The sequence below is a fragment of the Gigantopelta aegis genome, chromosome 3 (assembly GCF_016097555.1).
Source record: "Gigantopelta aegis isolate Gae_Host chromosome 3, Gae_host_genome, whole genome shotgun sequence".
NCBI classification, from domain to species: domain Eukaryota; kingdom Metazoa; phylum Mollusca; class Gastropoda; order Neomphalida; family Peltospiridae; genus Gigantopelta; species Gigantopelta aegis.
The window spans coordinates 65,962,862-65,977,862 of NC_054701.1; the positions used below are offsets into that span (position 1 = coordinate 65,962,862).

Sequence of the window (15,001 nt, forward strand, 5' to 3'; positions counted from 1 at the left end):
TAATGAAAATTGTTACAAATAAAGTTATAAATTGAAAAAATTGTCATAAGTATATAACAAATTTTATTATTTTGTATTTCCTATAACTCAGATACCAACGAATCCAAATCCAGCATGTTTAAGATAGACTCACGGTTGGGTATTATTACACTGGCAGAGAAACCGACAGACCAGGCCAATGTATCAAGCTATTATGATATAACTGTATCCGTCAGAGACAACGGTAATCCCTCCAAATCATCCAGAGCACTGATAAAAGTTACCATACAACAGATACTGAATAGCCCACCTTCGTTCAACGAATCCTTGTCTACAATATCAATACCAGAGGACACAGCTGTTGGAGACGCTATCTTTAACATCACTGTGTGGGATGGCGATGGCGACAACGTGACTGTTCACATCAAAGGGAAAGCAGCATCCTTATTTCTGGTCAATGGATCAATGATAACATTGATGAAGCAATTGGACTTCGAAAAGGAAGCTTTTCATCTTTGCATTTTAAGGTAACAAACATATATGAATAAAATATTTGATGAATTTTAGTTTTACTGTACTAACATCCTGATTCCAGGAGATAGCACTGTTTTGAAAGTCTTTGATTATATAAGATTATTAGATGGGTATTATTAATACGGAGTTGATTAACAACTAAATACTAACCGAAGAAATAAATTATGGACTCTCAGAACATGACCTATTTCCCCATCATTGACCATAATTTTAAGCCGAAGCATTAAAAAATTCAGAATGAATTATATCTAATATATTGAGGCTCTTGGGGATACAGAGGATTTTCGTGGTGGTGATTTATTGTTTGTTTCTTTCTAAAAAACAACAACTAATTTTGTCATTCTTGTATCATACTACACGAGTCCACCTATTTGAAAAAAAAAAAAAAAAAAACGAAGAGAAAAACCACTTAAAAATTGAGAGTTTCTATTTATGTAAAATAGAGTAAATCGGGTAACCAACCAATGACATCATTATGAAAAGTGACTTCATTAAAATAACAATAACACTTTCTACTAATTATTAATAAATTGTAGTAGTTACTGGCAGCACTATTTTTTCACCAATAGTATCTGATAATTCACAGAATATTACATAATAAATGATGTTGTTCTGTTACAGTGCTACTGATGGAAAATCGACCACAGAAAGCTCGCTTCTTGTTCGAGTGACCAATGTGATGGACGAACCTCCAGTGATTCGAGTTGGCGAGCAGACGACACTGATGGAAGGACTTCCTCCAGGACTCATTATTAGTGGTCTCTTTACGGTCACTGACGCTGACGAGGGCGATACACTGAATTACACTCTTCGAGGTAACTTAGTTTATGGTCATAATTTTGTTAAGAAAATATATTTCCGTTTAAATTTGAATATAATATCTTTCAGGCGTGCTTGAACAGTTCTGTGATGAAAGCATGCCACAAATTACTTAGACCCACATCCACAGACTCCCGAGCACAGTATTCTGTAAAATGTTTTTTTAATAATATTATAAAATATTTCGAACACGTGGATTAGAGTATGGCAAAAGAAAGGGATATTTGTTCTTATATTGTTTTTTTCTTAGGCACCCACAGCTCTTTCTTTTCTATTGACAACGTGACTGGTGAGGTCAAAATCAGAGAGTATCTGGACTACGATGGTTCAAATGGACTTCGCCATCTGGATGATCTAATACTCGTAGTAGAGGACAGCGCCCAGATGACGGCCAATGTCAGCTTGAATTTAACGCTGCTAGATGTAAACGACAACAGCCCAACGTTTTCACAGTCCATATACTACGCTAATATTACTGAGAATAGCAACGCAAGTATGTAACTCTAATTTAGCTTAGGATCATTCCACAAACAATTTCATATTATAGCTGATTAAATCAATGCATTATGGTATATGCTATTTCAACACACCTCGGCTGCCTCGGTGGATATATTCAACTGATTTGATTTTTTTTCTCGTTCCAACTAGTGCACCACGACTGGTCAAAGGCCGTGGTGGTATGTGCTTTTCTGTCTGTGGAAAAGTACATATAAAAGACCCCTTGCTGCATTAAGAAAATATAGCGGGTTTCCTCTGATGACTTTGTCAGAATTACCAAATGGTTGACCATAGCCGATGATTAATTAATCAATGTGCTCTAGTGGTGTCGTTAAACAAAATAAATTTTAACTTTAACTTTAGCTCAGCTGATTTATACGATTCACAGGACCATAACAATCTTAAAGAATAATATGTTGATATATGTGCTTGTGCAAACTATTTTTCTGTCATGATTATTTTTGTTGTATCCTAAATGGACCTAAAATGTATATAAGACATTAATAGTGTTAATAGACACACAAAATATGTCGATTAAAATTAATACTTTTAAAATAACTTAAAGAAACAGTAAAAGAAATCTAAATATTTTAAAGGGACAGACCCAAGTTTCAGCCCATGAAAATTAATATTAAGTTTAGTGAATCTACAAACATGTAACACATTTGGATAAAGTTACAACTGAGTGAAACAAGAGTCAGTGACTTTGAAATGGTGAAATACCCTCTAAAAATAGACTGAAACTCGACTTCATAACTGTTATGTCTCAGACGCACGTGCGTCTTTAAAAAATATGAGAAATGCATTTTGTGATATTAAAAACACCAGAATAACCAAAAACATTTCGAATGTACGGAAATAGATAACCTAAATCATAAAATCTAAGTAAGGCGGTCCCACACTAGCGCAGCGCGTCGGCAGCACGTCGGCAGTGCGTCAGCTTTGAAGCGTCAATAATGCCCACATACACGCAGCGTGTCAAACAGAAATAAAAGAGAGAAAAAATAAAGCTGAAAAGAGGAAAAGAAAAACGGATTTGATTTGAAAATATGGCTCCCAGGAAGATAATTTCGAGTAAATTGGTTTTAATGTATTTGTATAGAAGATTACTTGATAAAAAACGCAAGAGGAAGTTTTGGGTACACGACATCGTTAACCAGGCATTGGCTGCCATTTCTGTGTCTTTGTAACTAACCGATTGGATGTCGTATATGCATGGGTGTTTCTGCACCTCTATGATCAACCTTTCTTCGTTAATATTTTGTTTTGGCATTGTTTTTCAGTAAAATAAGAAAGAAAGAAAGAAAGAAATGTTTTATTTAACGACGCACTCAACACATTTTATTTACGGTTATATGGCGTCAGACATATGGTTAAGGACCACACAGATTTTGAGAGGAAACCCGCTGTCGCCACTTCATGGGCTACTCTTTTCGATTAGCAACAAGGGATCTTTTATTTGCGCTTCCCACAGACAGGATAGCACAAACCATAGCCTTTGTTGAACCAGTTATGGATCACTGGTCGGTGCAAGTGGTTTACACCTACCCATTGAGCCTTGCGGAGCACTCACTCGGGGTTTGGAGTCGGTATCTGAATTAAAAATCCCATGCCTCGACTGGGAACCGAACCCAGTACCTACGAGCCTGTTGACCTATGGCCTAACCACGACGCCACCGAGGCCGGTTTCAGTAAAATAAAGATATTCGTCAATGGTGTGTGGGGTTTTTTTTGTGGAAGACCTAAAATATTACAACATTGTGACATCATAAACTTGGGGTTTCTGTGCGCGTCAGAGCAGCAAGCAGCAAAAATCGCTTTTGGAACGATAGAAAAAAACCCGACGTTGACGCGCTGTTGACGCGCTGCGCTAGTAGGGGTATGTATATGGTAATTCATTGGAAGTGATTGTTTGCTGCCGACGCGCTGCGCTAATGTGGGATTTCAGTTGTCAAAAACGGATCTAATAGTAAAAAATATGCCTTAGTGTTTAAAAACTAGGGTATGTCCCTTTAATATATTTTTTTTCATTATAGTTAATTCACAAGACATTTATAATTTTAATAGACGCAAAAACTAATGGGATTCAAGATGAATAATTTTATAGAAATAAAAGAAAACTAAATTAATATTTTCCTTTCTTTTGTTGTCCAGTAGATTTATGCAGTGTGTCTTTTATTGCCAAGCCTACGAATGGATTAATGTGTCATGTATCATACAAAACCCATGCTTAGTGCAAAGATCACTGTAAATGCATAAGACCAGTATATTTGACTGTTTTCTTATTTACCATTAATCATTTATTCCTGCCTTAGACAAACGGTCCAGATTGTATGTCTAGAACCGTTGTTAAATATTTAATTATTGACAAAACCATATGAATAAAATAAATAAATTAATTAATTAATTAACTTACTGAGAACATATACTTCACAGGCATGCTAGTTCTGGAGTTGGATTGCACGGACATTGACGAAGGACCAAACGGTAACGTGACACTGAACATCACCAATGGTGATTCGGAGTCTGTGTACCGTTTGGAAGGACGCCAGCTCTTTGCTGATGCATCTCGAATTGACCTTGAAGGTTTCAATCAGACTTGTCCAGTGTTTGTCCTTACAATACTGGCTAGTGATTCTTCAGAGAACACAAACACGGCAACAGCAGTGGTCATTGTTAAGGTACAGCTAGTTGTAATGTAAATTCATAAACCTTTTAACGTTTATCCTGTATTACCTTAAATCTTCAGCAAGTTGTTTCGTGTATTAAATATATATGTAACTTTAGACTTCATAAATTTATATTTAATAAGACACAGAGTGTATGTTGACAAGAGTCGAATTTATTGTACCGATTTGCGTGAAATTTGACAGTCTGCGTATGTTATGTTAACCGCACGGACAGCCAGAGAAGTGAATTCCCAATTAATTGTAATCAAGATCAGTACTGACAAACTCTCGTTTCGAAGATAATGTATTGCTTTAATAATAAATAAATTTGTCTGAAGAAAAAGAGGGAAATATACAGGTTGCTACAAAGCGCTTCCATGGCTATATATGTGGTACTATCTATATTTAAGTAAATATGAGTTTTCATTATAGCTATAGAAGGAAATTCCTTGTCAATGCATATTGTTCGGCTTTTACTGTACAGTGTACGGTGTGATAATAATTCAAAGAGCTAACAGTGCAGGATTTCAATTTCAATTGTAACAGATCCTACCAAAGAACGAATTTGTTCCAAAGTGGCAGATGAGAAATGGAGAAGCGGACATTAACGAAACAGTGGATGCATATGCCACTGTTGGAAGCCCAGTGACGGTTTTCTATGCATCAGACGAGGACACGGGTGATGATGGAATCGTTAACTATTTCCTCACATCATCACGTAAGTCACATGTTAAATAACCTTAAACTTACACTTCGGCAGACGTATTGTTTATATTCAGGGTTTATGCTATTGTTCACAAAATCGAATTAAAGTTGAATTTGGTAAATATATTAAATAATTTTTATTATTAAATCACCCAAAACGCTAATGCAAAAATTAAATAAATGCAATTCTTTTTTGTCTCCATTTTGCTTGGTTGCTAATGATATCCTGGGTCTACTTTACATCTTGTTGTATCTATAGACATTCTTTCTGAATACGACAGAGGAAAGTATCTGATTTTAAAATGTAACAAAAAGGCAAAATATATTACTCAATGCATTGCACTTTTAAATACTCGAACACTAAGCATACGTTTATACCTACAAAAATTTAAGAAAAGGAAAACCATTAATCCAGGGTAGTAGCTAGGATTTTTTGTTGAGGGTGGGGCAACTGAGTAGTTAATAGTCTAAAACTCCTTAAACGGTCAAGAAGAGAATTTTCTTTAAGTTTCTATAATTTTTTCTGGATTTCCTTTCTGGGGCAGGGCAACTGCCCCCCCCCCCCCCCCCCCCCCCCCCCCCCCCCCCGCTAGCTACGGCCTTGCAATTTAGTTTTAAAAAATATATAAAAGATCAAATGTCTAAACATGTTGTTCAGAAATTGTTTGTAATGGTCACACTATTAAATGACTTAATAAATCATCTTGTTTATTATACGAAAACATATTAACATCAGTTTTGTTTATTTTTAAAAAACAATTGGTTTAACACATATTTTTGATTTATAGAGAATGGTTCAAATCACTCTGACGTGTTTAAGCTGGACAAAGTAACCGGCGTTCTTGTGACAACTGCATCCTTGTCTCAGCGATCAGGAGAAACCTATAATTTGACAATCGAGGCCAGGGACAACGGGTCCCCGCCTAAATACACCGACACCAAGATTATGATAAAGGTGGAACCCGTACAAAACAGACCACCTGAGTTCCCCTTGCCCATCATGAGCACGACCGTTTCCGAAGATGCAGCAATGGGAAGCGTGGTGTACAACCTTTCTGTGACGGACCCCGAGGGTAATAACGTCACAGTGGAACTGCTTGGCAATGATACCGATAACTTCATCGTAGACGGATATCAGATTAAAGTGAATGGAAAACTGGACTATGAAAAAGAAACAATTTATGTTATAGCCGTTAGGTAAAACAAATGCTTTAATTGTAATATCATGCAACCCATTATTTTCGTTAAATTGAAATGATGGTAACACTGTTTGTGCCGTTAAAAAAGGCTGTCCTATACGTGTACAACAATAAACACGTTACACCCAAATTACCACATATTCCCCTGTCTATTTGCATATTAATTATGCGATACAATAAATGAAATACCACATTGTTTGACCAAAAAGTTTGTTTTATTTAACGACGCCGCTAGAGCACAATGATTTTTTTATCTTATCATCGGCTATTGGACGTCAAACATATGGTCATTCTGACACTGTTTTTAGAGGAAACCCGCTGTCGCCACATAGGCTACTCTTTTTACGACAGGCAGCAAGGGATCTTTTATTTGCGCTTCCCACAGGCAGGATAGCACAAACCATGGCCTTTGTTGAACCAGTTATGGATCACTGGTCGGTGCAAGTGGTTTACACCTACCCATTGAGCTTTGCGGAGCACTCACTCAGGGTTTGGAGTCGGTATCTGGATTAAAAATCCCATGCCTCGACTGGGATCCGAACCCAGTACCTACCAGCCTGTAGACCAATGGCCTGCCACGACGCCACCGAGGCCGGTTTGTTTGACCAAGTTAGAATGTATGCACGCCTTGTCGTTATCTGTGATTTAAAAAAAAATAAGAAGAGGAAGAAAATGCATCAATATTCACTGACATAGTTCATACTAAAGTGTTTTTCCAATTCAGCTGAGAAAATTCTGACATTTGATGTTAGGTATGTGAAATTTCGCTTAATAACTTGGTATTATTTGTTTATTATTGTGAATGTTTTTTCAGAGCTAGTGATAATAAACAACATTCCTCGGCTGTGGTAAGAGTTAATATCCGTGACGTCATAGATGAATATCCAGAACTTGAAGCATCAAAGACAGTAGTCGTCCCAGAAGAACTTCCGATTGGAACAGTGATAGGGTCATTTGCCACTGTAGTAGATCGAGATAAGGGAGATAACCTTACACTTTCCTTGCATGGTAAGTCTCTCTTTTAAATATAACGAAAATCAATGGGTGTGAATAACAGTTTTTTTATGCATTTTATTGCGAAATACCCCATGACAGTTCCAATGAAATCCATTTGGAAATCATATCTTAAGTGTTTTATAACCCTGGTTAAGTAAGCTTTTATAACCATAAGCGGCTTCGGTGGTGTCGTGGTTAAGCCATCGGACATAAGGCTGGTAGGTACTGGGTTCTCAGATCGGTACCGGCTCCCACCCACACTCAGTGGATAAGTATAGGGTGTCTCCTACCAAATCAAATCCCATAGACGACAATAGTAACATATGTGGCTAAAACTCCTACCTGCAACGTATCAATCGACATAGACGCCACGGATATAAATACTACCACCCCTCACCCTTAAAGTGAATCACAAAAAAGTGGGTGTCAAGCTGCTCATTTCTGAGATAACGGGTAGCGTCTATGACTACCCTAGTTCCGCACAAAATTTGAGTACTTTTTTTTACAGGTACCCCATGCATGTTCCAAGCACAAGGCTACTTGACACAGTGGTACTAGATGAAATAAAATTGCATACTTTTTTAGCCCAGATGAAACCAATTTTTTTTACAACTAACACACTCACATTTATAACCATTTGTGGTGTTCACTTCTCTATCAAAAGTTGGGTGCACCTCGAACTTTGACCCAGCCGGAAGTTATTTGGTTTAGTACTACCTATAAGACCACTATACCCTCTTCTCTCTCACTAACAACTAACCCTCAGTCCTGGACAGACAGCCCATATAACCTAGGTGTGTGCCCAAGACAGCGTGCTTGAACTTTTATTGGATACAAGCACGAAAATAAGTTGAAATGAAATATAACCATATTGTTTGTGGTTAGAACACGTTAATCGTGGTACAATTAATGATTTATTTGTGTTATTATAAAAATATGAGTTATTCTATCCAGGGAAAGGCAGGGTCTAGCTCAGTCGGTAGAGCTCTTGCCTGACGTGTTTTGATTAGAGGATCGAATCCCCTCGGTAGACGCATTCTCTGACTGGAGTTTTCCCGTCCCAACCAGTGTCCCATGGACGGTATATCAAACGCCATGATATATATACTGTGGATATATAAAAGATCCTTTACTACAAATGGAAAATGTAGTGAATTTCCAAATAGTTGACACCCAATAGGCGATGTTACTTAACCAGTGTACCACAATTGGTCAAAGGCCGTGGTATGTGCTTTCCTGTCTGTGGGGAAGTGCATATAAAAGATCCCTTCCTGCATTAGAAAAAATGTAGCGGGTTTCCTCTGATGACTACGAGTCAGAATTACCTAATGTCTGACATCCAATAGCCGATGATTAATTAATCAATGTGATCTAGTGGTGTCGTTAAACAAAACACGCTTTAACTTGTTTTAATCAATGTGCTCTAGTTATGTCATCATACAAAACAACCTTTATTCAGGGGAAGGCAGCGAGTTTTTCTCGGTAAATCCAATCAGCGGTGAGATGAGCATCAACAGAACTATGGACTATGATGAGGAGCGTCCATTCAGGAACGGGGCGCTAACACTTCAAGCTGTCGACAGCGAAGGGCTGCAGAGCAACGTCTCCGTCAACATATCAATCACCAACATCAACGACAACCCACCAGTATTCCAGCAGAACACGTATCTAGTCAGTGTTCAGGAAAACACGACACGTGGTAAATGGGTTTCTAATGAGAAATTGTCTACTTATTAAAATATTACGTTCCCAAAATAAACGATGTAGATGAACCAATGGTCTTAAGGGCAATGGTGGCCTTTGGAGGTAATCGATATGGGCAGTGGTATGGGAATTCAACCTTTAGAAAGCGTCTTTGTCCGAATCATATGAAAAAACGTATCTTTGTATATAAGGCACAATCTAGGACATGGGTACAAACTAAAAAAATATGACTCCTATTCCTCCGCTTTGGAACGGCAAAAATAAATAAATAAAATAAAATAAATAAATAGAAATATCACAATAGTATATGTTTATATGAATATCAAATACAAATGGCTTATAGAATATATTTTATTTGTTAAGTATTTTGTGTTAAGTTTGAAAGTGTTTATATTGTGTTTTAAACCGTATATCTCTATCGGTTAATGTTGTTCTATTGTTCTATTGTATGACGAATCACTACTGGTATAGAACAATAAATAAATAAATAAATAAATAAATGAATGAATGAATGAATGAATGAATGAATGAATAAATAAATAAATAAAAGAAATATCACAATAGTATATAGGTTTTTACATACAAATGGCGTAATAATATTGTTTAAACGATAAGTATTTTTATTAAGCATATGTGTATTTTGTGTCTCTATTGGACAATGTTTTGTTTTTTAATGAAGATTCACCGCTGATACAGCTCAATGTCACAGATAAAGATGCGGGTGACAGCGATAATCTAACACTGACTTTTGCTCTTGGCAACGAGAAAGGATATTTCCGGCTTGTTAACCAAAGTCTGTACGTCCAGGGTGAGTCGCTGGACTATGAGCAGAAGTCGTCCTTCACCTTGATCGCTATTGCACGTGATCAACCAACAACTGGTTCCAGTCTAACTGGTACTACGGTTATCACTGTGAAGGTAATGACGATGAATGATTGGTGCTTTTTAAAGTGTAGAATTGTTATCCGGTGTTTGTTAATTAAATATAGCATCTTGGCTAGCCCGCAACCAATACCTTTTCTCTTACCTCTTTTCTCGCTTTAGACGCCGTCTCTGGTGCAGGGCCTACATATAGCCATTGTACCGTCCTCGGTAGTGTCGTGGTTAAGCCACTGGACATAAGACTGGTAGGTACTGGGTTCGCAGCCCGGTACCGGCTCCCACCCAGAGCGAGTTTTAACGATTTAATGGGTAGTAAGACCACTACATCCTCTTCTCTAACACTAGCCACTAACCCACTGTCCTGGACAGACAGCCCAGATAGCTGAGGAGTGTGCACAGGACAACGTGCTTGCACCTTAATTGGATATAAGCAAGAAAATAAGTTAAAATGAAATAAAATATACCAACAAAAACATACTTGAACCCTTTGTATTTAAGCACGTTGAACAGTTTCCAATTATACTTTTATCATTCAAACAGTGAAAGATATGTCTGATTTATAGCATGAAGATAAGGAACATGGTGTTTCATCACCTATCTATTATATCTTGCGTATACTTACATAAACTGAAAATGGAAATTACAGACATGTTTATGTAGTCTGTTTACGTTAGTGTTGTAATTAATGTTACATTTTACCTACTCACTACAATGAAGCATAAAGAATCTTGTTTTGCGCCATATTCCGAGATATCAGTTTTAAAACAAATTTGTCTTTCCTCTTCTTTCCTAGATCACGTCCAAGAATGAATTCGCCCCTGTTTGGTCAGGTGTCGCTCCAGCAGGAGCAGACGTTAGTTCCAATCAAGCTATAATTAACGCTAATGCGTCAAGTGTTAACTCCAAGAACACAACAGAAAACCAAAATTCAACAAGTTCAAATACAACGTACAACAACACATTGACAAAAGAAGTGGCGATCACAATGTTTCCTAATGTTACAATCTCAGATTCGGTACGGTCTGGAACTGTTATAGGTGTATACCAAGCTGATGATTTAGATGCTGGAACAGACGGAATAGTATCATACAGTATCGTATCTGTAGTCTCAGGTACCTACATTTTGATATTGTATTTGTAGAGCAATATAGGTGTTGTTTTAGGGTAAACTAGGTCATCCATTCGCAATATAGGTGTTGTTTTAAAGGGACACACCCTAGTTTCAACCCATGAAAATGCACACTAATTTTAGTTAATCTACAAACCTGTAACACATTTGGATAAAGTTACAATTGAGTGAAACATGAGTCTGTGACTTTGAAATGGTGAAATACCCTCTAAAAATAGACTAAAATTCGACCCCATAACTGTTACTTCTCAGACGCACGTGCGTTTTTAAGAATATAAGAAATGCATTTTGTGATATTAAAAACACCAGGATGACCAAAACCACTTCGAATGTACGGAAATGGATAATATAAATAATAAAATCTAAGTAAAATATAATTTCAATTATCAAAAGCAGCTAAAATAGTTTAAAATATGCCTTAGTGTTTAAAAACTAGGGTATGTAATGTTAAGGTAAAGTAAGACATACATTGAAATGCCAGCATATCCCCCTCTTTTAGGAAACCTTGTGAGCTTGATTTTACTTATTTGCGAAATTAAAACCTCTAACTTGATTGTTGGGGTGCGGGTGGGAGTGGGTGGGTGGGTAGCAAAAGTATTAGTGGCCTAAGGGCAACACATTCACAAATACGTCTCTACCACAGACCCAATTACAAGTGTGATACTCTGAACATTGGTACTGTCAATCATTTGACGGATATTTGCACCTATTTTTCAGAACCGGAAACGAATACAACACTTTTGCTTTTATATAATGAGCAGACTGGACTTCTCTCTGTTAACGACTACGTAAACAGTGATGCTCCGTTCACCATTTATCGTATCATGATTGCTGCTACGGACGGTGGAACGCCTTCGCGCCAGACTAACGGCAGTGTCACGGTCATTGTCGAGCGCAGTGCTGTAGATCTGAGTTTCAACCAAAGTCTGTACAGACTGACCATCCCTGAGAACACCTCGGTTGGAGAAGTACTGTACAGTTTAGCACTTCGCAGTGGCGATATAGATCCCAGTAACGTTAGCTTTCAAATTGTTGACGCAAACATATCATCGTCGCGGTTTCAGATGAACAACAATAAGTTCATACTTTCTAAAAGCCTTGATTTTGAAGACACTAATCAGTATCTAATACGAGTCAGGTATGTATCACAGTTATAATACATACTTTTAAAAGGACTATTTGTTTTACGACACTCTATCACATTGGTTAATGTACTAGGTTTCTAATATAAGGTAACTGTCAATCGTAGTCTGTATACTGATGGATGAAGATGGTATGGTATGGTATGGTATGGTATGGTATGGTATGGTATACGGATTAACATGCACATTCAGAGCAAGCTGTTTTAGCGCAGGTCTGTCATAAGCACAGGTTCCGACGCTTTGGCGCTTTTTGACCGGTCCGCCGAATTGGAAACGGGAAGCTAGATATGTTTTGGAATTTTGTTTGCCGAGTGTAGACGAAGATGAATGCCGATGCCTTTTTATAGACATAGACTACTACTATTTTCTATACCATAATCATATTAGTGAAAGTGATATCATAGTGATATGAAAGAGTGTTTAAATAAACATGACAAATATTTTACATGCAAAACAATAATCATAGTATGAAAGTAACGTCGGCATATTTTTCAGACTACTTCATTGCACATAAGCGTAATCCGAACACAATAGTTGCCCGAACTAATTCAGACGAATGTAGCTTGTTTCTTTTAACATAATTTGAATATTTTAAATACAAATTTAGATTTTTAAAAAGTTTTAATTAATTACTTTGTTAGGCTTAGCGTTAAGGTGAATCATATATCATTAAATTACCTTACATTACATACTTTTTATATTGCACTTGTTACTACAGAGCAACTTACGGTGAAGATGAAAGTTACGCTTGGCTGATGGTGAAAGTCAGTGACGTCATCGACGAGCGGCCGGAGATAACACTTTCCGGACAACTAGCTATACCCGAGGAACTACCAGTTGGTTCTGTTGTGAATAATCTATTTACAGTGGTCGATAAAGACATCGAAGACAACCTTACGTACTCTCTAACGGGTAGGTTGCAATATTTCTTAAAACAGTATTACTGCTGGGTACCCTCGGGGGAAAACATATGAACTTCCGTGGCTTGTTCAGCTGATGTTGTCAGAATTTGCTGAATTGTTTTGTTCTGCTTGGTGTTTGTAAGTATAATGGTATCGTGTTGCCATGTAATATATTGTAGCCTAACAACATTGCTACCAATGCTTATAGATATAATTGTACTTACTGTACTTAGCATAGTTTAACCATGTAACATACTAACATAACATTAAATGCATCAACCTAATCAGTTATTTTATTAATATTGACACATTGTTATCTTATCATTGCATTACACATTCACATCTGAGCGACAGTTACTCTACAATTTGTTTTTAAATGCAAACAAATACCAGAAGGTGTTCATAACTTCTTCTTCTTCTTCTTCTATATTACAGATATTAGTTTTGTATGATAATCAACTTCAAACTGAATGTTATCCCTCTTTTCGTGAAATTCCAGGAAATAATAGTCACTATTTCAAGATGTTGCCGTCTGGCCTGCTGTCGGTTGCTGCCCTCATAGATCGGGATGGTCCTGATGGGATTCTGTTTCTTGATGACGTCACGCTGACTGTGACGGACTCAGCCGGACTACAGTCAAACGAAACTTTGAACCTGACAATCATGGATGTGAACGATAATAGCCCCCAGTTTGCAAGCAGTATACTTAACCTAAATATCACCGAAAATTCAACTGGTGAACCATTTTCTAAAATGATGTTCTTATTGCAATGCTTTAAATTTGTTTAAAAGATTGAGTTAGAGAGAGAGAGAGAGAGAGAGAGAGAGAGAGAGAGAGAGAGAGAGAGAGAGAGAGAGAGAGAGAGAGAGAGAGAGAGAGAGAGAGAGAGGGGAGGGAGGGAAATGGGGAGAGGGAGGGGGAGGGAGTGAAAAGAAATTGAGAAAGAAAGAAGTGTTTTATTTAACGACGCACTCAACACATTTTATTTACGGTTATATGGCGTCAGACATATGGTTAAGGACCACACAGATTTTGAGAGGAAACCCGCTGTCGCCATTACATGGGCTACTCTTCCGATTGGCAGCAAGGGATCTTTTATTTGCGCTTCCCACAGGCAGGATAGCACAAACCATGGCCTTTGTTGAACCAGTTATGGATCACTGGTCGGTGCAAGTGGTTTACACCTACCCATTGAGCCTTGCGGAGCACTCACTCAGGGTTTGGAGTCGGTATCTGGATTAAAAATCCCATGCCTCGACTGGGATCCGAACCCAGTACCTACCAGCCTGTAGACCGATGGCCTGCCACGACGCCACCGAGGCCGGTGAAATTGAGAAAGATGGAGATATAAAGTTTGAGAGGACGATGAAATAATACATTCTGATGGATAAATGAAACTGATTAGAGTAAGGAATGTGCTGAAAAATTAAGAATCAACATCTTAAGTACTAAACTAAAAAAGAATTTAAACACTTTTTTTTTTAATATAATTTTAATTTTAATTAAATTTTAAAAGTTAATAATATTATATATATGATTTTACAGTAAGGTATGTATTTCATGAATGTACGAAACGTTTTCCGCTTGAGTTGACTTCTTCAAAAAAAAAACCCATATCTTTAACATTGTGTTCATTTTTAGATATCAAATTAGCCACCATAGACTGCAGTGATGCCGACTTTGGACAAAATGCCATATTCAACATGTCCATTTTGTCTGGCACATTTAGTTTGAACGGAACCGACTTGATGGTAGCAGACGGCCAAGAACTGGACTATGAAGCAATGGATAATCACGTATTTGTACTGCATGTGATCGCTGTTGACAGTCCAGAGAGTGGGA

The 15,001-nt window shown here is 37.4% G+C and overlaps 1 protein-coding gene across 1 annotated transcript in view; it reads left to right on the plus strand.

Moving 5' to 3' along the window:
• Positions 1-13,610, plus strand: part of LOC121368788 (protocadherin Fat 4-like) — a 36,627-nt gene extending 23,017 nt beyond the window's left edge. The window contains exons 20-32 of the mRNA XM_041493536.1: positions 92-506; positions 1,135-1,328; positions 1,583-1,825; positions 4,267-4,511; positions 5,046-5,217; positions 5,993-6,401; positions 7,218-7,411; positions 8,859-9,098; positions 9,783-10,021; positions 10,779-10,920; positions 11,832-12,252; positions 12,975-13,168; positions 13,594-13,610. Coding sequence (XP_041349470.1) covers positions 92-506; positions 1,135-1,328; positions 1,583-1,825; positions 4,267-4,511; positions 5,046-5,217; positions 5,993-6,401; positions 7,218-7,411; positions 8,859-9,098; positions 9,783-10,021; positions 10,779-10,920; positions 11,832-12,252; positions 12,975-13,168; positions 13,594-13,610 — 3,125 coding nt within the window. The remainder of the gene's footprint in view (positions 1-91; positions 507-1,134; positions 1,329-1,582; positions 1,826-4,266; positions 4,512-5,045; positions 5,218-5,992; positions 6,402-7,217; positions 7,412-8,858; positions 9,099-9,782; positions 10,022-10,778; positions 10,921-11,831; positions 12,253-12,974; positions 13,169-13,593) is intronic.
• The last annotated feature ends 1,391 nt before the right edge of the window (positions 13,611-15,001 follow it).